The sequence below is a fragment of the Panicum virgatum genome, chromosome 2N, assembly GCF_016808335.1.
Source record: "Panicum virgatum strain AP13 chromosome 2N, P.virgatum_v5, whole genome shotgun sequence".
NCBI lineage: Eukaryota > Viridiplantae > Streptophyta > Magnoliopsida > Poales > Poaceae > Panicum > Panicum virgatum.
Genome location: NC_053146.1, coordinates 67,327,979 through 67,350,150, shown reverse-complemented (window position 1 = coordinate 67,350,150; position 22,172 = coordinate 67,327,979). Strand labels below are relative to the sequence as shown.

At 43.1% G+C, this 22,172-nt stretch overlaps 3 protein-coding genes and 1 non-coding gene across 7 annotated transcripts; 1 reads left to right on the top strand and 3 right to left on the bottom strand.

Annotated features, from left to right (window-relative positions):
* Positions 1–270: 270 nt before the first annotated feature.
* On the bottom strand, positions 271–5,252 carry LOC120662009 (cytochrome P450 714C3-like). 2 transcript variants are annotated; one of them, XM_039941058.1, is made up of 7 exons: positions 4,844–5,252; positions 3,206–3,405; positions 2,438–3,037; positions 2,082–2,232; positions 1,754–1,903; positions 1,333–1,499; positions 271–930 (listed from the first exon to the last, which is right to left on the bottom strand). In XM_039941058.1, the coding sequence occupies exons 1-3, from the start codon at positions 5,151–5,153 to the stop codon at positions 2,828–2,830; spliced, it is 720 nt and encodes a 239-aa protein (XP_039796992.1). In that variant the 5' UTR covers positions 5,154–5,252; the 3' UTR covers positions 271–930; positions 1,333–1,499; positions 1,754–1,903; positions 2,082–2,232; positions 2,438–2,827. The 2 variants fall into 2 exon arrangements, with proteins under 2 accessions (XP_039796992.1, XP_039796991.1); XM_039941057.1 differs by lacking the exons at positions 3,206–3,405; positions 4,844–5,252 and having other exon boundaries at positions 2,082–2,244; positions 2,438–2,831.
* A 3,165-nt stretch (positions 5,253–8,417) lies between these two features.
* Positions 8,418–14,294, bottom strand: LOC120662007 (probable inactive histone-lysine N-methyltransferase SUVR2). Of its 3 annotated transcripts, none has more exons than XM_039941053.1 (8): positions 13,906–14,294; positions 13,292–13,712; positions 11,911–13,025; positions 9,834–10,099; positions 9,662–9,722; positions 9,487–9,537; positions 8,937–9,030; positions 8,418–8,816 (listed from the first exon to the last, which is right to left on the bottom strand). In XM_039941053.1, the coding sequence occupies exons 1-8, from the start codon at positions 14,092–14,094 to the stop codon at positions 8,779–8,781; spliced, it is 2,235 nt and encodes a 744-aa protein (XP_039796987.1). In that variant the 5' UTR covers positions 14,095–14,294; the 3' UTR covers positions 8,418–8,778. The 3 variants fall into 3 exon arrangements, with proteins under 3 accessions (XP_039796987.1, XP_039796986.1, XP_039796989.1); XM_039941052.1 differs by having other exon boundaries at positions 9,653–9,722; positions 13,906–14,256; XM_039941055.1 differs by lacking the exon at positions 9,662–9,722 and having other exon boundaries at positions 13,906–14,256.
* A 43-nt stretch (positions 14,295–14,337) lies between these two features.
* TRNAL-AAG lies at positions 14,338–14,420 on the top strand. Its single transcript has one exon. It is a non-coding gene; the product is annotated as a tRNA-Leu (tRNA).
* Positions 14,421–14,874: 454 nt separating this feature from the next.
* On the bottom strand, positions 14,875–19,112 carry LOC120662008 (dolichyl-diphosphooligosaccharide--protein glycosyltransferase subunit 1B). The gene is made up of 8 exons (XM_039941056.1): positions 18,839–19,112; positions 18,356–18,400; positions 17,629–18,266; positions 17,044–17,191; positions 16,301–16,480; positions 15,842–15,910; positions 15,337–15,426; positions 14,875–15,242 (listed from the first exon to the last, which is right to left on the bottom strand). Exons 1-8 carry the CDS (start codon positions 18,965–18,967, stop codon positions 15,114–15,116), a joined length of 1,428 nt encoding a protein of 475 aa, XP_039796990.1. The 5' UTR covers positions 18,968–19,112; the 3' UTR covers positions 14,875–15,113.
* Positions 19,113–22,172: the final 3,060 nt, after the last annotated feature.

The following is a 22,172-nucleotide window of genomic DNA, read 5'->3' as shown; positions in this document are numbered from 1 at the left end:
CCTGGTCAGAGCATAGCCGCCGTCGCACATGGGTGCGAACTACATGTTTATTATAAACTACAATTTCACATTCGTTCATTCGCATAAATATTAATTCAAAACGCTTTCGCACTTTGTTTGTACAAATACTTACATGCGATTCATTGTACCTACGATTTGAACACCAAAACAACTTCAAATACAAAAGTGTTTAAAATAAAAGTTGCTCAGAATTACAAAATCTACACCTTTATTATATACTACAATTTCACATTCGTTCATCCGCATAAATATTTATGTATGATCCATCATATCAATAACTCGGACACTGAAACGTCTTTACGCAAACATATCTAAAAAATTCATAGCTCACATACTAAAACATCACATGCATTTAAAAAAACTTAACATAATCTACTCTACGTTAATTACATACTGGTCCAATAACTTGGCTGCGCAGCAACGCTGCGCATGGCTTTCTAGTACATTAGTAGTATAAGACAACATGATACATTGGACATTACATTCCTCCTAGAGAGAGGAGAAAACTCCAACTTAAAAACCCAACTTGTTTATGCACATACATCAGCATACACCTGTGATCCAACAGCCCGTGGGTGCTCAAAAAACCCAACAAAAACTAGATCGGACGAAGCACACCGGGTCTGTCAAAAATATGGAGGAAAAAAAGATATAACTTCCACATCGCAAAGTATCGCCTTTCCAAACTTCAGCATGGTCTAACGACGGTAGGAAACTAGAGATCGCATCCTGGTGTAACACCAGTAAAAAACAACATAGTGAAAGCAAACACGTCAAATTTTCATTTGCCAAACCCTCCAGTTAGATCCTTCTTTTTGTGAGGATGATCTTAGAATTTGGAAGATGGTGAAAGTGGCTGCTGTCAACTTCTGAGCCCACTTCTTTAGACAAACTTGGATGAGGCTGTACCTGCCAGATCGATTTCCAAGTAACATTTTAAGTTTAAACATAAACTAATGATAAAGGGTAAATTTGTACCTAGGGGCACAAATTGGGGACCCTTAGGTACACCTCCAACCCTCTTTAGTTCAAAATTTTGTACTAATGAGATCTCATTTTGGAGAAGTAGTACAAATTTTTGAACTAAAGAGGGTTGGAGGTGCCCCTAAGGGTCACCAATTGACACCTCTATACCTCCAAAGCATGAAAATACCACCTAGCAAGTCAGTTCAGAATCTCCCGAAAGGAATTGCTAAAACTTTGAACATTTCTTAATGGAATCAATTATGCTCATATGACCACAAACCAAGAAGGCGGTGTTGGTACGTGTAAACATCACAAGGCATAAGCATAACAATTATTGCATCTAACCTCATAGTTGCGGAGCAGACTGGCAATCAATATCGATATCGCAAGAATCACAAACTTCTGGCCAACACATGCTCGACTTCCAGAACCAAATGGAAGAAATGACTCAGTCTTAGCACAGTCGCTGGAAAGATTCATCCCATTCAAGCCACTGGGCGCTGCTAATATATCTACAATATATGAAGAAAATAAACCGAAGATAGAATTAGGAAGAGGCTTCACAAGAATCTTGCAAAAATTGCTAAAGGTCTAACAAATGCGTGACTTGATCCAGATGCAGTAAAAAAATGACTCAGTCTTAGCATAGTCAAATGGAAGAAATTACTCAGTATTAGCAGTCTTCTGAAGCTGTTGTTGAGAATCTGTTACTTATGTTTCGCTAGAACAGAAAAGTGAGAAGAAAAAAGAGAGGGAGAGAGAATACCTCCAAGATCAATGTCCTTTTTGAGGAACCGATGAGGATTGAACTGGCCAGCATCATTGCCCCATACAGAAGAATCCATTTGGATAAGATGCAAAGGAACTACCAATATTGCTCCAGCTGGCACAGTGATGCCCAAGCCAAGAGTCAAATCTGCACTCAAGGAAAATGAAATCCAAAGTGGGTCAAAAGTTGACTTGCAACTGATAAATGAGTTCTTTTGTAGCTATGATGCATGGACCAATATCAGAATCACACTTCAAATCATCATTTCTCGATAATAAAATCAGGATGTGCAAACGCATTCGTGAGGTCTAGAAAACTTGCATACCGTGTTTCAATGAACACCTCTGCAGAAGAGGTCCTGCAGGCAAAAGGCGAGCAGATTCACGTACAGCAGCAAGTAGAAGTCGCATCCTAAGCACATCATCAACTTCCAGTTCAGGTGATTCATTGCAGGCTGCAACAATCTCCGCATGTAGCTGCAAAAAGGACTAGTATGAATGAAGAGTCTTCCAGATTGTCCCACACTTCTGTAAGATGCATTAAATTATACAACAAAACACAAATTGAGATTCTGTCTAATTGAACTAATTAACGTGGTCAAGACAACACCTGCAATAGTTAATCACAAGAACACAACCAAAATAGTTTGCAACACTGAAAAATAAAGGAACCAATTTGTACCTGATCTTGCAATTTCGGGAATACGGTAAGCCTTGTTAAAACGCTACCGATCAAGTTAGCAGAAGTGGAAATACCATGCAACATCAAACCTATGGTGTTTCCACATAATTCCTCTTCTGAACTATGTGGTCCTTCAGCAGCCCCAAGGAGAGAATGGCCTGTCATCATTCCTTCACTTTTCTGATAGGATCTCTGATCAAAGTGATGAACTGAACTGTTTTGGTCTCTTGATTTTCTTATGATGCTCTCAGTTAATATCTTCAGCTTAGCACATAGGGTCCGGTACCTCCTATAACTAGGCTTCCAAAATGGACAAACTGCATAAGAAGCCCAGAAGCAACCATCCTTTGCAACCATCATAAGAAGTTCCTCATAAGTAACAGCGTCAGACTAATCCAAGAAGGCATCACCAAAAAGAGTTGCACCAATGATGTTAAATGCCATGTGCTGGGAGAAAGATCTACTGTCCAGAAAATCCTTGGACATACTAGAGTCGATTCTATACAGGATAGCATCAATAACTTTGAATGAGTTTCGACCGCCACCAATTGTAAGTTTCTCATTCAAAAATATTTTCAGAGATTCTCTCGTACTTTTGACCTGCAAATTACCGAGGAAACTATTAGAAGAATTCAAAAGATCAAAGTAGTGAACGTGCTATTTGCATACAAATAAAGTTAACAAAACAAATGGATCAATACAAAATAGAAGCAAAAGAAATGTAATACTGTAGAGCCTAAATGGGTTTTGTTGCATCGACATACATACCTTGTCAAATGAGGACACAAATAGACCAAGTCTTCCGCAAGCTAAATTATATGTTCTACCAGTCAATGCTAACTTGTCTTCAGCCTTTGTTAGCACCTCTTTGACTAGAGTAGGGTCTTTAACTGATACAAGTAGTTGAGAGGGTCCTACCCATAGGCGAACAACTGGACCATAGCTGCTATGCAATTTTGACAGGAAACCTAAAAAATGAAGAAGTTCAAAGAAAAATATGAGCATATATCAATGGTCACATCATATAAACTATTAACGAAGGACCCTTAGTTGCCATAACAATGGCAAAGTATCGAACAAATATTTCATCTTACAGGAATGATTCGATGAAGTAGTAGATTGGCAGTTGACAATAGTAAATCTGCTAGGAATAAGCTTCAATATTTTGATGAAACATTGTAAGCCGAAGCCTTGAATGGCACATGCTCTAAAGTGGTTAAGTGGGTCATCATATGTCCATGCTCATAAAGAACAGCACTATCTATGCTGGATCGCATGGGACCAAAAATTATGTATCTACCTACTATCATTTATGTCTGGTAGAATTTCAAACACAGCACCCTCTGCGTTGTCCTATTAAGTTGTACAAAAGTGCCCATTCCAAGGAAAATAAGAATATGTGGTTAATTCTACTATAACTTAACATACAGTTGACAAAAGTCTAGATAAAAGGGATGAGGGCGATTTGTCAAAGCAGCAAGAATTTCGAAAAGTAAATTGATTTCCTCTTCTGCTTTTTCACCCCGAATCATAGTATGTGAGCCGAAAAGAGTAGGACCATGACATAATGTAGATACAACAATTAGATCATGATAATAACAGAAAAACCTAACGAATTGCTAAATTTGAATTAACCACTCAGAAGTGATCAGGCCATTAGAATCGTACAGTATGAAATTGTATTAAATATAAATATAATCGATCAAGTTCAAGCAAAATACAAGGTTAAACAAAGGTCATCAGCAAACCCTCGGAAACAAATCAGGATTTAAGGTAACTGTGCCAACCAGTGCAATTGCTGTGTATGTGGACAGAAATCAAAGCTCAGTGAAGCAATTTTATATCAACACTAGTCTAAACGCTTCACGCAAAAAATATTGCATCAATTATGTAGTCACATCTCATTATCGGTTAACAGAGCAACAGACAAAAAAAACAGGATCGCTGCCTCACAAGCTCTGAAGCAGTAAATTTGACCATAACTTTACCATGTGGCCACATCAAATAGTCAAATCACATCCAGACCAACCCCCACCGAGATCAGCCTATACTAAAGCAAAAACCCACATCAATCAATCAAAAGAATACGAAACCCCCAACAGATCAGTGCTCCAGTAGCTTGCTCGTAGCCAAATACCGATTGATCTGCATCTCAAGTAAGAGGCATCAAATCTCGAATCGAATTGCTCCAATCACATCCAGTCCCCTATCGAACAGTACCCAAATGGCACATAGGCGCCCGAGCATCTCAAATAGCCCGTACAAAAAAAATTAACACACTGCAGAGCTCACGCCGGCGCCAAATTCAATATTCCAATCCCCATCATAACCGACACCAACCAACAAATTGAACCGAACCCCGTTACGTGAACGGGTAATAAGGTGGAAAGGGTATCGGCTACCAACCGGTGATGTCGCCGCCGGTGCGTAGGACGTCGGCGAGCCCGGGGTCGGCGAGGAGCGCGCGGGGCCCTGGGATGCGGGAGCCGAGGGCCCAGAGGCGAAGCAGCGCCGCGACGCGGAGGAGAAGGACCCAGGTGACGGCGAGGAGGACCGCCCAGAGCAGCGCGTTGGTGCCCCGCTGGGCGTAGTCGCGGAGGAAGGCTCGGCCCCCGCCGACGCAGGCCGGCCAGGCAGCCGGACCCGCGGTGAGGAGCGCGCCCAGGAGGGTGAACGGCACGGCCGTTGCGTCGCAGGAGGAGGTGGAGGACGCCATGGCGGCGCGGTGCGGGGGTGGGGGCTGCCGGGCTGGGCGGAGCTGTGAGAGGAGGAAGAGCTCGAGCTCTCCCTGGAAGAAGAGAAGAGGGAGACGGAATATTCGCCTACGGGCTACAGCTCCTCTAAAAAGATCTACGATTTTCTTTCCGCCTAGACCCTCCTCTACTTGAAAAATTAAGAACACTACCCTCAACAAACCCTCCTCTACTTGAAAAATTAAGAACACAACCCTCAACCAAAGTTTTTTTTGTCCGAAAGTACAAAACGGCGCCAATGTAATTTACCATCCCAGCTTTTAAAAAAAAAAACCATCCCAAAAATCACGAGAAAAAATGAGTCGCGACTGACTCTCGACCAAAGCAATAACATTTTCGAAAGAAATCACCGTGCTTTCCTCGGTTAAAATGACAGGCTGTCAGGTCAAAACGATATCCACGCCAAATGATTGGAGCTGGCGATCGGACGCCTCTAGGCTGTCCCATCGCCTCATCAAGCAGCAGAAGAATTTTTAAGCATTTTCTCGTGATTACGTGCCCCTCGCCCTCCCCGTTTCTTTTAAAGCTTTCGCGTTGACCCTGCGCGCGATCCGTGCCCCTCGCCCGCATCCGCCAACCTCCGGAGCAAGTCAACTGGGGTGGCCACTGGGCAGTGGGCATGGCCATGGGCAGACTCGTGCTCGCGCAGATTGGCTTGGCGGTAAAGGCAGCGCGGGTTCCCTTTCGGCGAGATCAGCTCGTTTTAAATGGTTTGACCTGGCTGATCGCCTGGGCGTGCAGATCGCCCTCATCTCGAGCCCAATTCTTTGCGCATTGGTGCGACCCTGATGTGCATTCCACCTTCGCAGTCCATTATATTTTTTATAAGAAAAGCAGGGGGAGATGAGGTGGGAAATTTTGTAAGTACATTCGATCTGGAGGTGGTTTGGATATGCTATGAAACTATATAGCATGGATGGCAAAGTTAGGTCATTGGCTACTTGACATATACTCCCTCCGTCCCACAAAGAGTGTAGTTTTAGTTTGTAATGAGATTTATTTAATTAAAGTAATATCAAGTACCAAAAAACATTGCATAAGAAAACAGATAGAGCCAATTAAATATTTAATAGATATCAATTTTCTAGTTCCAATGCATATGCATTCATTGAGGATCCAGAAAACTAAATAAATAACATGGTTTTCAATCATAATTGGTAGAAGTAATTAGGGGTAATAAAGTCATTTTTTGGATGAGTAATGTGTCTGAATTTTTCTAAAACTACACTCTTTGCGGAACAGAGGGAGTAGGACATTAGGAGTCTTGAGAGAGAGAGAGGAAAAGCTATCAAAAGTGTTATCTTTTTGGGATTTATTCATTGAGGGACCATTCATTTAGTTACGAACGATTGCCTGAAATGATTCCAGCTAGAACATTAGGTTTATTTCCACATCCTCAGGGGCCATTCGTTTATTTAGGAACCGATGCCTAGAACAATTTCAGTTGGAATAGCAGGTTTAATTCCACACAAGTTTTCTTATACGGCGCACTAGTAGCCGCACACGGCGCCCGCAAGCTGCGGTCTGGGGGGGGGGGGGGGGGGCGGCTAGGGAGGGTGGGAGGTGGGCGGAATAGCCGGCGGCGAGGTCGCCGGCGGCCGGGGTGGTGGCGGCCTTTAGGTTCCGGGTTGTCGGGGGTGGGGCGGTTTCATGGTCACTGGCCATAGAGGGAAGGTCGGGGCTGGCGGCGGCGGTTCGGCCGGCGGAGGGCGCGGCAGCGCGAGAGCGCCGGCGGCCGGGCCGGGGCAGGCCAACCGGTGGGCCTGTGCCGGCGGCGGGGGTAGAGGGCACCAGCGACCGTGGGCAGTGGGAAGGCCTGCGGGGGCGGGTGGAGGGCGGAGCGGTGTGGCGGTGAGTCGCCGCCGGCCGCAGGTGGCGGTGGGGCCGGGCCGGGGTGGGGGCAGATGGGGTGGTGGTGTAGAAGGAGGAAGAAATTTGAAGGAAGAAGAAGAAAGAATGAGGAAGAAGAACATTAGTAGACATCCACAGTTCGCTGGGAGAGCCTGGCACGCGAGCCACCATTCCACACCCCTGATCATCTGAATTAGTTCCAGCCCTCGTTCCACGCCCAGAACGGGCTAACCGCACGGGCCCTCAATCAGCAGAACCGAACGGGGCCTGATACGGATTAAGCACTGACGCAGTCGGATCGGCAAGGTCAGCAGATCAGTGTAGCTCGCTCGGGTAGCAGGCTAAGCAAATGGTTGTCCACAGCTTCTACTCCCTGCAACGTATGCTGCTGCTCATCGTCTGCTCGTCCCTCTGGGGCCGGGAATTTCTCTATATTCAGCTCTTGTTTAGTTGCATAATTCAAAATTCTAAAAAAAATTTCCAGCACCTTCATGGAGACTTAAATCTAGACGAAATAAAAAACGCATTGCACAGTTTGCCTGTAAATCGCGAGACGAATCTAATGAACCTAATTAGGTCGTAATTAGATGCTAAATTGCTAGCATAATGTTACAGTAAACAACCTCTAATGATGAATTAATTAGGCTCATTAGATTCGTCTCGCGATTTACAGACGAGTTCTGTAATTAATTTTATGATTAGTCTATATTTAGTACTTCAAATGTAAAAAAAATCTCTTTCAAAAACTTTACATCCTGCAACTAAACAAGACCTCACTTCTTTACCTGAAAGCTGGAGTATGACTTCTTTACCTGAAAGCTGGAGTATGATGTTTTGAAAAAAAAAAGCTGCAGTATGCCCGGGTCCCACTCGGAAAATGCCAGGTGGCTGATAAAAGTAGCCGAGCAGTGGGCCCGGACAGCGCGTGCGCCATGCCTCAGCCGGGCGGACACGTGTGGCGTGCTGGCGAGTGCCGTCCGCGAAAGCCCATAACCATCAGCATGAGGGCACGTGGGAGACCCCTGATGGGACCAGATCTCCCGTGATCCGCCAACCACTACCAACCACATCTTCACGGGGCTTTTTTTATGAAAATTAGAAAAACGCCCACAAATTTGCAAACTGAGGCCTTATTTAGTTCTCAAAAAATTTTGCACAGTTACTGTCACATTGAATCTTCGAACATATGCATAAAACATTAAATACAGTTGAAAAAAAATATTTAATTACACTGATTAGCATGAGCTAAATGTTTTACGCCTAATTAGTCCATAATTGGATATTATTTATCAAGTAACAACAAAATGTGCTAAGTACCAAAACCCAAACTTTTTCACCAAAAACACACCCTGAACTAATTCTGCAAAGCTCACAACTTTCCAAACTGACTAAATTTTTCTGTAGTCAGTTGAGTTTAGTTGCCACCCCTAATTCAGCAAAGCTCAGTAAACTGACTACTTTGAAATAGCCGTTTGAAGATGTGGCGGGAAAACCAGAACCCAGGCAAAATTTAAATTTAGCAGTTTCATTCAGCTAAGTGGTGCATCGAACTTCGAACATACGAGCACACCCCTAAACAGCTTTGTCTGAGTCGCGCCGTAACATAAAACTCCGGCTTGCTAGGGGTGGTAATGGATCAAGTCTATTCACAATCCAATTTCAAGGCTGTTTACCGCCCATACTTGCCACACGGCTAATATGCTCGCTAACCTAAACAGCCATGCAGCATCAACTTGATCAACTACTTCGTCTCACAGCAGCTTTTCCTCGGTTCCCTGCAAAAGTCAATTGTACAAACTTCTTAAAACGCTTGCACAACGTAAAGTATTCGTGTAGCCTGGAGGCACTGATGGTCCATCGAAAGGAAGTTATGGGGTCAAGGAAGGAGAACATACTGTGACGCTTCCTGCCACGGCAGTATCTGCTTCCACACAGGCATTGAAATGCTCCTCCAGGATGCTTATCATCATCAAAATCAATACCATAATCCTGAAACAAGGAAGATTAGTTTAGATTGGTCAAGCTCCCAAGGATCAGAGAGTGTGTGCTGTGCGCATTCGATGCTGATCCAATAAACTGCATAGCATGGCACAGAAAATGCAACCAATAAAGCTTGCCGCAAATATGATTTAGCTAAAGAGAGAACAAACTAGAAGAAATCTGGTATTTGTATAGAACTGCGAAGAGGACTTTGGAATTTGGGTTTAGGATTTACAATTGCAACCACACAAAAGAAAACATTACTGAAGCCTCAAAATATATATAGGCAAGCAGAAATTGCAAACTTTGTCAACAGCAACAAGTTAAAACATGGGGGGTGGGGGTATATAATGCAGCACCTGCAGTCTTTGATTTTGACAAGACTTATTTATCTTGAGAAAGACACATCTTTGGAGATATGCACGGAAGTTAATATTTAATATCAACGAACTACACAAGCCTTACCCATGTGAGCTCCTCAAATGCCTCCACCTTCTTGCTTGTGAAAAGTGCAAGCTTGAATGGGAAAAAAAGAAAAAGAAAATAGAAATATCATCAGCATGGTATGTATAGGATATACTATTTGAAAGGCTAACATAACGACACATCAATTTAGAATTTAAGAACTTACAGAACTTACATGGTAATGACCAGGGGTCTCCATTACCACAGGGATCCCAACTAAATTTGCATCATAGCATCTATGTGAATGGAGTGTTACGACAGTAAGAAAAGAAAAGGGGAAGACTCATCTCTGCTATCATTCCCATAAAATAAAGGGTAGCAAGGCCAGATTGAGAAACAAAGCACACCTGTGGTTGATGAATCTCCCAACATTCCCATAAATTGTTGCATCCAGGAATAAAGCCTCTTCATCCTTCAACACCCCCTCTGAACCCCAATAAGCACCCAAGTCCACCGGGTACGTATACCCAGCCTTGTGCGCTTTTTGAGATGTTCTTTCACGTAGCTCCATACTCGTTAGCAACTTCCCAACATATTCACAGACAAAAGCTCCTTTAGGAAGTTCATCAAGTGCACGTAGGCCCCAACCCTTCCCTTCTTGTGTGAAAAATACCTGGGCAAAAATGATAGGAAAGTATTTAATGACAATTCAACCAACCAGCTTCAATAATACGTGGACGCTGTGGATGAATAATAAAGGGAAGTTCTTAAAGGACCAAGAAGGAACGGAGCTAGCTCAGTTGGTGGAGGTGTGGGTGTGCACACACCCCACCACCCAAGTTCAAGTCCTCTTCCACTCAAACCTTGGTGTCTATTTCTTATTATTGCAATGCCACCTTAGGTTGTTTGAGTTTTCTTTTATCTCCGCAACGCACAAAGATTTCTTCTTAGTTACAAATCTGACATAGAACAGAACCCTAAAACTTAATCCACCCAAATCTTCATGTGTTTCGCTCCCACTCAGTCCGCCCTTTGCATTGACAAATAGGCCCAGGCACGTCTAAACCTCATGGGATTCTCAGGTTCATTTTGCCCAAAGCTGCAGAAACCATCCCTGTTCACCAGCTTCATTTGCATCTCATGCAGCCGTGGCACCCCTCCCCTCCTAGTTCAACCACCGCCACCAGGAACCCTAACGCATCTGCCATCATCGGTCACGAGTGGAATTCGTAACCGACACCCTCATTGTCCTCCCTCACATTTCTACTGCTATCCCCTCCATTGTGCTCATTGGTCGTGGCTGGAACAGTCATCCTAGCCAAGCTGACGTGAGGTCAGAAGGACATCAAGCTGCCATCGACCCCACTGGATCCTGTTGTTAGTCTGCCGTCTATGTGCATCTCCAGGATCCCGTTGCAGGCCAATGTAAGTCCATGATGGATCGCCCAGATCCACCGGAAAGATGATCGACAAGGCCACATAGGAGTGCACAATAAAGTGGCTTGCCATTCATGGCAGTGCTCCTTCACAATTGCACTCTAACCGGAAGCTCGATCCCTGGCATCTATCCTTGTCTTGCCCAGACGCCCTCAGTTCTTTGTTCAATCACTACGGTATAGCAGTACAAGATCTCAGGCAATCATAGTCAGCTCCCCTCACTTGACTCGAATATCATGTACTACCTCGTAGATTAACTCCTTGACATTCTATATTTGTTTTCTAATGGATAAGTGGAGCTGCTATACAGTATTGACCATGGGGCTCAGCTATTCAAACGCCAGATTGTCCTTCCAGGATGAAAAGCAAATAATACTCTTCATCAATTCTTTGCTCTTGCTCGATGGAAATTTCCCCTTTCGGTATTGATTATGCCTTTGTCGTTCTTGGCTGTTTGGTGCTTAAATCGTATCTACATACAGGCTTATACATTTAAGTTTGATACCTGTTCAACCAAATCGGTTCAGCTAAGTGCTCCTAGAATTTGTTATTTTTTCAGTCAATGAGTGCAAATCTACAGTCGAAATGCCATTGTGTTTTTCAAGGGTTGAGATGATGTTGAGTTTGACAAATACCATGTCTGATAATCTGTAGATCTGGTGCCAGACAATTCCTCAGCACCAAGCTAACATGATTTTCCGAAGCAAGACTTCTGTTCGAGGTCTCCATGCAACGGGCCGTAGTGTATTCCAAACATATTTTAAAGTACAAGGGAAGGAAGAGCAAGAAGGATATCCTATGTATTAATTATCTAAAAATCCATGAGTTTTGTCAGGAACTCTATATGTACTGGTATATCCAAGTTCAGCTAAATAGTTGTAATTAGCTGTATTATTCCCATGTAAACAAATTTGACTAATATGATTTTTTTGTTGCCCATAGCAAACACAGGCATTTAGATAGTTAAAGAATCAACAAAAATAGTTCACAGCATGAGTATCACATCAACATTTCTAAATATTAATTCACAGAAGCATTAGATGTTACCTGCAGGTTGCATTCTATACCACGTTGAACCACACGATTACCACATTGCATGTTACAACCACATTTACTCCAGCATTCCTTGATAACTTTCCTAACAAGTTGGCCCTTGCAGGGCTCTGGTGGAGCTTCATTCCTGGACCTCTCGAGTGGTTTACAGAAAAAGTTATGATGTCTTTCGGGGAATAAATTCACAGAGAAACACTCATCAATGAACGCTGCCCTAACCAAACCGTCTGGTGTATATGCAAATTCACCCCCAGTTTCTCTTGCACAGGCACATGGTATAGGGGCAGACAAGCAGTTGCCAAAGCAGTCAGCACAACCATCCTCGTCACCAATTCTGGCAGCAGAGATGTTGGCATAGGCCTTCTGGGAAACTAGGTTTTTTTGTATATAATAAAACGAAGATGGATATTTTTGCTCGCTGCCAAATTCGTTTACCACTGGTATCCTTACTTTTTCTTCTCCATTTGATATATCAGATGCATTGTGGGCATGCCTTAGGTGAGAAAGTGCCAGATGCTGAGCATCCATTGAATTTTCTTGGCTATTATCTGAAGTTTCTAAAATCCATGAATCTTCTGCAGATTTATATTTCCTACCTCCCCTACTAATGCAAGCAATTGGTTCCACAAGTGCGGCACCATTCATCATTGGCTCATTTTGCAAGTTTCTGCCATTGTCAACAGAATCAGATTGTATATTATATTCTGCAGTATGATCATTGCCCAGTTGTGCTACACATTCGCATATCTCATTGATCAGGCTGCCAATGGAAAAATTTGGTGGCAGACTCTCGTATGAGCGAAAACATTTATCCTCAACCATCCTGAAAACTGCTTCTAAACTGAGCATGCAGAACTTGGATGGGTCTATGTTGCATTTTATTGACATCTTGACCTCACCCATAGTGGATGATGCTATCTCAGTGTGCAAGCAATGTGCTTCATGTCTACATTCATCTGCAAATCCCGTCCGAGTGTTGTGCATCACAGCTATGTGATCAGACGAACTTTCCGGGTTTTGAGCTTGCTTCCCCATGCTGTCCGCAGGTTCAATAAAGGAAGTGGATGGTCGCCTTGTTCCACAACGCTGAACTGGCCTGCCTTTATTACCTATATAAGGTTCAGCATAGTCCCATCAGAATAAAGAAACTAGTCATAGTATCTTAGAAAAAACAGCAAGAATAAGTACTAGTTTGACAACCAGGTTGATTGATTGCTAAACACAACCAACTAATCTACTGCCGCAAAGACGACTCAATGGAACAAACATCAATGGGGGAAAAGCATGATCTATATATGAAACACGACCATCTCCATGATCTGTTATTTTAACACGAAGACTGACGGAATAATCAATCAGGTTGGTGCATGCAAACCTGAAGTCTCTATTTGATTTTGATTGGGTGGACGCAATGCTAGAGGACCTGCAGCACCTGAGGAGCTGGCGTTGAACATATGGGAAACAATACCGACTTGAACATCATGCAAGCTCTGTGCTGCATCCATATCAGGCTCAGGCTTAGGCTCTCTCAAGAAGACAGCTTGTTGGAAATCTTCATCCATAATCTTCCTTGCCATCTCGTGTGCAGTAAGAGGAGACAACGGGGACAATTGATGATCAATAGAGTGATCTGCTGAGAAATTATTAGAGCTGGTTCTAGGCCTCTTGACGCGAGGTGCCTCTGTCTCATTGTCCAAGTCACAGGGACCGCCACGGGCCACAAGGGACGCAGAAGGCTGGTAGTGATCTTCCTCTGACGCAACCATTCTCGGGCGGTGGCTACCATGCTCTGGCCCCTGCACCCCAGCAGCAGCAAGTGATGAAGATCAGTAAGCGATTTTAATTAGTCTGGCAGGAATGGAATACTGAATAAAAGAGGGCCTTTGTGGCCCTTTTTTTTTATCCCATAATAATAATGCCCAAAAATATATTTTTCTTTCATTCTTTTCCATTTGGGCTAGACGAAAAGAATGGTTGGACGGAGGGTACCTGGGGGCGGTCACGGGCGTCGAGGGTGGCGTCGGCCAGGGCACGGTAGCCCTCGTCCTCGATGGGCTCCCAGCTGTTGTCAAAGAGCTTGAGGAGGCTCCTGAGGACGGGGGTGACCTCCTTCTTGGAGAATCCCAGGGCTTTCATGGCGTCAAGGGCGCGGCGTCCCCGCTCCGCCCGCGAAGCCATCCCGCCCCTATACGGCTGGCTGTCCGCGCGCGGGGGGAGAGAGAGATCGCTCACAAACCCAGGCGAGAGAAAGGAGGACGCTCATCAGGGTATCGCATTGCTAGGGTTTGCCACGGCCATCTGTGTCGGGTGCCTGGCTGCGGCCTGCGGAAAGGAGTGCACCTAGTCAACTGATCGTCGCCGCTTCAGGAGATGTTCTGAAATCAGGAAGAAGATGGTTCAGATTCCAATAAATAGCATCGTGTTGAGATGGCCGAGTTGGTCTAAGGCGCCAGATTAAGGTTTTGGTCCGAAAGGGCGCGTGGGTTCAAATCCCACTCTCAACACATTAGCTTTTATATTTTTCTTCCTTTTTTTTTTGCATACCTCGCAGCTTATATCTTGTACTCCTCCAAAAACATTAGCCAAGTCTTGCACGTTTTGGTTTCCGGGCAACTTACAATATCAGTTCAACGTTCAAAAATGCAAGTTCGCACAAACTTCATTGGAATCCAAGATTTTCATAGAATCAAAAATTGTTTAACTCTAAAGGGAGTCGAAACCCGCATTTACGGAAAAAACTAGCCAGACGACATAATCAGTAGGACGATCTATAATTTGCTTATATTGCTATGTATCATTGAAGATTTGAAATGCAATGTGCACACTGATGTACTATGCTTTTCTTGGCGGCAACACTGTCCGCTTTGCTGGATTTCTGTGCAGTCATGTCCTCATGGGAGGCCGAGCAGCGCGGATCAGGGTGGATTCCACCTGTCGATACGAGCAGGGGCAACGAGGTGGGCATGGACCACCAACAAGACCTCGCGGTTTTTAAGTAACAAGCAGTGAACTGAAGAGGTATATTCTCTCGTTCCTACAATCCTACAGCAGCTGCCGTCATGATCCACAAAGCTTCATCCTTCTCCATTGAAGGGTACACAGTACAGCTAAATGCGCCAGAACAGGAAGGGGGTGATGATTCATCAATCCGCAGTTAGCAGAACAAGTGGTTCAAAAAAAAAACTGTGAATCGAGGCCTATGATGATTTTCCGATGGAAAGATCCATGTGAAGATAAGCAATGCAGGCGACAAAGAACAGCAACGCTGCAGATACTAGCATCAATGGTTCCGCCAGCATGAAGATCGGATTGAATTCATAGTACACCTGAAGTTGCCAGAATGTTCCACAGATTAGAATCAAGAGATGCATGGTTCAAAGGTGTGGTTAAACAATGCTTCATCAGAATGTTAACAAGTACCTGGAAAGGAACGTTGTGCTCGCCTACAACATTTTTCTTTTTTAGTACCACCGTCGTCCTTCCAACAACATCAAGGTATGAATAACTAGTCTGCATCAGTAGCAAGTATCATAGTCACAAAATAATCTTTCTTTACCAGAACATGAGAAAGGCATGTTCCATGTGCAAAATAGATGCTCAGAGCCCCAGAGCACACTTCTTTTGCAAAATAAATGAAGGCATACAAACTAAGGTGAAATACAAAGTTCCAGGACTCAGATGAAGTATGCACAGCTCATGAATTGAAACTAAACCAGAAAGCACGTGTTGCCAAGGCCCAACCAGAAGCTAACTGATTTCACTGAACAATAAAAGCTTAAATTTGCAACAGCAGAGATTATACTCTCTGCCAATCATAGTTCTTCTAGATTCATAGGTGCATGCCAGCAGCTTAGATCCAAACATGTAAAATTCAGATATAAGAGGGGGAGAAATACTTAATGTTAGGAAGGAAAGGTGGGATTACCTCAAGATGTTTCTCTGTTACAAAAGGAACTACAGGCTGTGGATTTTTTGATCCTTCAGGAAGCACAACCTGCAACATTAAACGGTTTGAGAATATTCTGTTTTAAATGTGAATACCAAAAGGAACAACTTCTGATATTTCATCAGCACTCCTTCAATGAAGCAGCAATCTGGTCTATTTCTCAAGAATCACATTTCTTGTTTAACTAGTCTCAGATAAAAAGCTGAACTATGCAAGGAACATGGTGATCAACCTAGGAAAAAAACAGAGAGGATAATACCAGAGATTGCATTTACTCCAGCATGAAAAGTGCAGATGCTAATAAATCCAATATGTGTTAATTAATTAGGCTACACGTAGCATCAATACCAAAGGTGCTTCATCAGAAAATATAAACCCTAAAATTTCAAAGTAAGATTGTCAACCACGGTAGCCAATCAAGAGCAATCAAAGACTTACTTTAATTGTAAGATCATCAACCACGGTATCCAATAGAGGGCAACCAAAAGTAAGGTTGATGTAACGCCGGCCATCATCTGACTCAAAGAGAAAATCTTGCAATGGTAGACCATAGCCAATGGTGAACGTGCAGTGCCAGCCACCAAATAATGGATATCTGGGCTCAATTTCTAGTTCCGACTGAATTAGAAAAGCACACTTCAGTGAACAATTTTACACTAAGTAAAATAAAGGATATATTGGACTCCACTAACAAGAATTGATGCATATCTGGTGAAGACCGGCTAAGTGTTGAAAGCTCTAGAAGTTTTCAAAAATCTTGAAAAACACACCATCCATAAATAAGGCTAAAATTTGATGCCAAATAAAATGTCAAGTTCAAACTCCAAACCAGCATAGAGATGCATAAGTCATAAATGTCAGCCACATATGCAAAAAATGATAAATCCGTGGTTTATAAAAGAGATAATTTGACATGTTTGTCCTTTTGTTATGTAGCAGATATTTGTCATTTTTGTATCTCACAAATGGGATGGAGTTTGGTCCTAAGATTTTGCATGCATCATATGAGAGATGATAACCTCATCTGTGGAAGGTAAGTTTTTAAGATTTTTAAACACTTCTAGATATGATTTTTGATGGGGTTTTCAAGTTTCCAACTGTTGACTGGTTTCACCAGATATGCTGCCAACTAGAACAGCAATTCATTAAAATCTTATGCTCATGCAAAAAATATCTTGTACCTTGAGTGAATCGGTGCGCAGATGGGATGTGGAGATGTTACCAATCTCATCACGATAATAAACTGAATGAACCCGAGGAGGCAGCCTTGCAAGAAGATTCTTGAATGACGACGCTCCACTGATAGATGGCCTAGACTGATACTCAAGCCTAGCAAGAAAGACCTGAGTTAGTAATTATGAACCATTTAACTAAGTTGACCTAATGAGTTGCTTACACATATATCATACACGTTCAATTCTCCATGTCCATACTGAATTCTTTATTTAACAAACAAAAACATAGACCTAGCAAAGCAAGCTTGGGATATCAGCCCATATATTATTCTATGTTGTCATTACTACACCTATATTGTTCAAAGAAGTGGACAATGATCAGAGAGATCATTTGACAAGATGGTGCAAGGGAAAGCATCCCCAACTCACATATGCCAATGGTACTCACCGACATGGGACTGTGACGCGCATGTCACTCTAACAACCAAAGGCACTTTTTACATCCAAGAAGTTTTTTAGTCACACTTGTTTCATGCCAAGGCCTTTTTAGAACCAGATAAACTGAAGAAAATAAGGTGTAAAGGATATAACCTTGAAAAGACTCCTTTGTGCCGAGCCCCACCGTGCCTTAGTTTATAATGCTCAGTGATTTGGACATTTCCCCAATGAGAAATCTGCACCTTGCGTACGAGCTCCTCAACAACAGCAAAAGGATGGTTATTCTCATAGTGCACAAGGATTGGCAAATATGAGTTTGGCACCTGGTTTTTATATGTGCCATATTTCAATTCAGTACCAGCACGACTGGTTGGATCGACCCTTGTGAAGAACTCAATCCTATTGCTTGGTGTTTTGATGTAAGTAACCTGCTCCAGAACATGGTAAGGCGAGAGAAGCACCGCACTGTCACGGAAGTAAACCAGCTCGGACTCTGACTGGCTAATCTCAGCAGGAAAGGGCTCTAAAGTGTGTGTCAGCACGTATAACACTTCAAGAGTGGTTGTCTCGCCAGGTTTCAGAGGAGCGCCCAGCAGAATAGAGTAGAGGCGAGCACCATTCAGGGCAGTGGAGGCGAGATCAGAGGCTTCAACCGAGAGGGGCACATATGTCTTCTTCTTGCGCTTCCCCTCTGCTCTTGTGGCCTTGACAATAGCAAGATGTTGAGCCTCTGTGGGTGTGAAGGCGAGAAGAACTTGGGAGGCATCAGAGGCAGCTGGAGCATTCTCGACCTGGAAAGACAGTAATGATATGCTGTGAGTATAAATGCAGGAGAATCGCTAACTCTCAATTGAGGAAAGGACGATTACGGCATTATTACCTTCAATGTTAGATAGACTTTGACAATGGGACTGGTGAGGTCGATCTGCAGGAAATTGGAATTTTTATACCAGAAAAAAATGCCATAACGACCTAGATCGGGGGAAGCTTCAATTCAGGGTTTAAGAGATAGAGGTCAATTCCTTGCTAAAACCCCTCTATCCATGTCAAATCTGGACATGGACAGAGGGGTTTTAGCAAGAAATTGACCTCTATCATCTCTTAAACCCTGAATTGAAGCTTCCCCCGATTTAGGTCAATTGGATCGTTCAGCGCAGGATTTCGATCGACAATTGTAACAACATAAATATCTACTGAAGATTATATGAAGAAGAAAAGCATCCAGATTCGCGTAATCTCGAAAGCTAATAAAAGTGTCAACAGTTCCCGCAGTCCGCTTGAAAGGTAAGCAACCGGCATCACAGATTTGAGAAAGGGGATGAGGAGGAGAAGGTATCCATCGGCAAGATGAAAAGAAGCATACCCTTTTCTCGGCAGAGACAACCCGGATGCCGTCCTCCGGCGGCAAGGAAGAACAGGAAACGGCGGAAGCGGTGAGCAGGACGAGGAGAAAGAGGGTGGAAGTGGTTAGAGTTTGGAGGGGCGGTGGCATCGCGTACGGTGGTCCGTCCGCCCTTACCGCTCGCCGGCGACTGACACTGCTGGTCGAGATCTGAAACTGAAACAAACGAGGGGAGGGAAGGAGGAAGGGGGTCTGGGGGTGGACCGGACCAGGGCCGAGTGCGTGACCACTGAACCTGGCAGCAGTTGTTAGTCAAGGAGGCACTACCAGCCGTCCATCGTGGATCCTGCGGCCATCCCAGGTCTGTGGCTGTGGTTTTTCTGGATGGAACTGTCTGGGAGAAAGCTAAACAAAAAATCTTGGAGACCAACTTTGATGATGCTAGTTTCCTCGCTTGTCAAACTTAGATATTTCGACACACTCGTATTCTTTTATATTTCGACACATGTGTATTTTCTGAATTTTATTAGAGGAGCGATGAAGTTAAAAAGTTCTTAAGCATGTTACACTAACAAAATCCGGATCACTATTTGTATACACCAGTACATAAAGTTTGAAACTCTAATTGTATATACTATGTACATCGAGTGTACATTAAAGTAGATAGACTCAATTATTGCAAATTTAATAGGATAGTATCACTTAATTTAAGTGTAGATGGATAGAGGGATGAAATAAACGGAAAAAAGTGATGCATTGGTAATATCAAAAGTCTACAAACATAGTTAAATAAGGTTGAGAAGTCCATCTTTACAATGAGCTATTGGAATTTGCTTCCACGGAATATTGACAACCACACCCTACATACTTTGTAGAACGGATTGGAGTTCCATGGTACTGCATAACAATAGTAAATGGCTCATAAAATTTAGTTTAAATTGAACTAAAAAGGTCAGCTAAAATTTTAGACGTTTTTGAGCTAAGTTGGATCGTGTAAGGCCGTTCGAATCCTGATGTACGATCCTTAGGTTCTGTGCGGTCCAGATGCCAATAAAATTCACCCCTAAATAAATAAAATTTGTAAAAAACACAACTAAACTGGCGTCAGCAAAAAAAAATTGAAAGGGGCGGCAAAATAATAGCCTGTGAAGATGCGGCGGGCCTGCCCGGACAGCTGCCGAGTTGCCGACCGTGCAACCGCATACCGACTCACCTTGAATTTTTTTTAATTTATATATTTTTTCGTCTTTTCAAAAATATATGCTGATTTTTTTTTTTGCAAATTTGTCACCGTGCCGCTGGTTCATCCGGCGGAAAAGTTGTTACCGCCGGATGAACCGGCGGTAGGTGCTTGGGCCCACTGCCTGACACCTTATCGTCGGCGCTAAATGGGCCGACGTGGGCCTGCGACTTACCGCCGTTTCATCCGGCGGTATGTGAGGCCTACCGCCGAATGGTCCGGCCGTAAACGCCCCGCCGGTTCAAACGGCGATAGCGGGTCACTTACCGCCGGACCATCCGGCGGTACGCGCCCCCCTTAAAAACCGGCCGCGGTCCGGCCTGAGCCACCTCCCCCGCGTGCTCAGCTCGCCCTTCCCCCGCGCGCCGCCGCTCGTCCCCGCACCCGCCCCCGGCCGCTGCGCACCACCGGTGGCCGGCGCTGGTCGTTGGTCGGCTGCCCGGCGGTGCGAGGAGGGCCACTGCACCGCTTTAGTTTCAGGTATCATTCGAAATGTTTAGAAGTTCATTCGAAAAATTAGGATAGAAATATTAGTTAAATAAAAAATAAAAATTTAAATATGATTATTAGTTTAGATAATATTAGTTTAAATATAATTATTAGTTTAAATATTAGTGAGTTGAATTATTAGTTTAGATAGGATTATTAGTTTAGATATAAATAGTTTAAATACGATTATTAGTTGAAATAGAATTATTAGTTTAAATATTAGTGAGTTGAATTATTAGTTTAGATATTATTAATTTAAATATGATTATTAGTTTAAATATTAATGAGTTGAATTTAGAATATTAGTTTGCTAGAACTATTAGTAAGTTATATTATTTTAGATATAAATACTAGAACTATTAGTCTCTTACAGAAATTTTAGGGGAAAACTTAAGGTACATCTTAAAAAATAATCACACATATTACTTATTTGAATAGTACATGTTTTAAAAATTAAGGTACCTATTTTAAAATTATATTGGTTTTAGATTTGAATGGTAAGCACAGTAATATCAGCGGCTCACATATATTATTTATTTAATTAAAATATGGGTAGAAAATATTATCCATAGAATTTGACTTCACAAAATAATAAAAAGATTCGCTAGCGCAAATTTTGGCAGGCATGTCAGATGATTTGTATTTTCAAGTATTCTATGGGTCAGGAGAAGTTAGATATGGTCCTGAAGGGATAAATTTGACAGAATTTAGCTCGATCAAAAAAAATTACCCAGAGCAAGAGAAAGGACTTGGATTTCAATATCCAATTGGCTATTTAAAGCTTTCGGGCTTAATCGAGATGAACATGAGATCTCTGTCATGGCAGTGGTCAGTCGAAGGAAACCAGTGTTTTGGGAGCTATTGCCGCTTGAAGGGACGCAAAACTGGAGGAACTATGTTAATATAAGTACTAGCCGAGGGTTACCACTTGCATTGTTTGTTCAAGCTTTCGAGAAGGTTAGGTTTAGTACTGAAGGGGGCGGAGAACATGGAGGTCAGGGAAATATAGTACCGGAAGATCCAGAGACGATGCATGAACCTCATGAAGAAGGGGCTGAACTCGAGATTGTTGAAGATGGTACAAATGCTTCACACGAACCTCGTCAAGCAACTGGTGAGGCTGATGAGGGGGAACATATTCTCGAGATAGTTGAAGAATTTCAGAGGGAGGGTGAACAGCATAACCATGCAATTGATGACGACTCCTCGGATGATGATGATTATCATGTCCCACAGAACTGATCCGGGTATGATTTTTTCAAAATTAAGTGTAAATGAAGGTGAAGCGGTCCCTTGGGAGTACAAGAAAAATGAGGTATGCATCAGTTCGGTGTATGCCAACAGTGACAATATGAAGGAAACTGTAAAATGGTGGTCCACTCTATCTTTGCAAAGACAGTTCAAAGTAGTCAAGAGTAGTCCGAGAGCATATGACGTGCGTTGTGTGCGAAGCGAATGCTCATTCAGGGTGTATGCTTCTAAGGGAAAGTGGCAGGATTTCTGGGAGATCAGAAAAGTTGTGGAGCACACATGCCTGCTTGAGCAATTAGAACCACAGCACCGCAACCTCAGTGCCGGTTTCATAGCTAAATACATGTATCATTTGATCGTGGACAATCCTAGTTA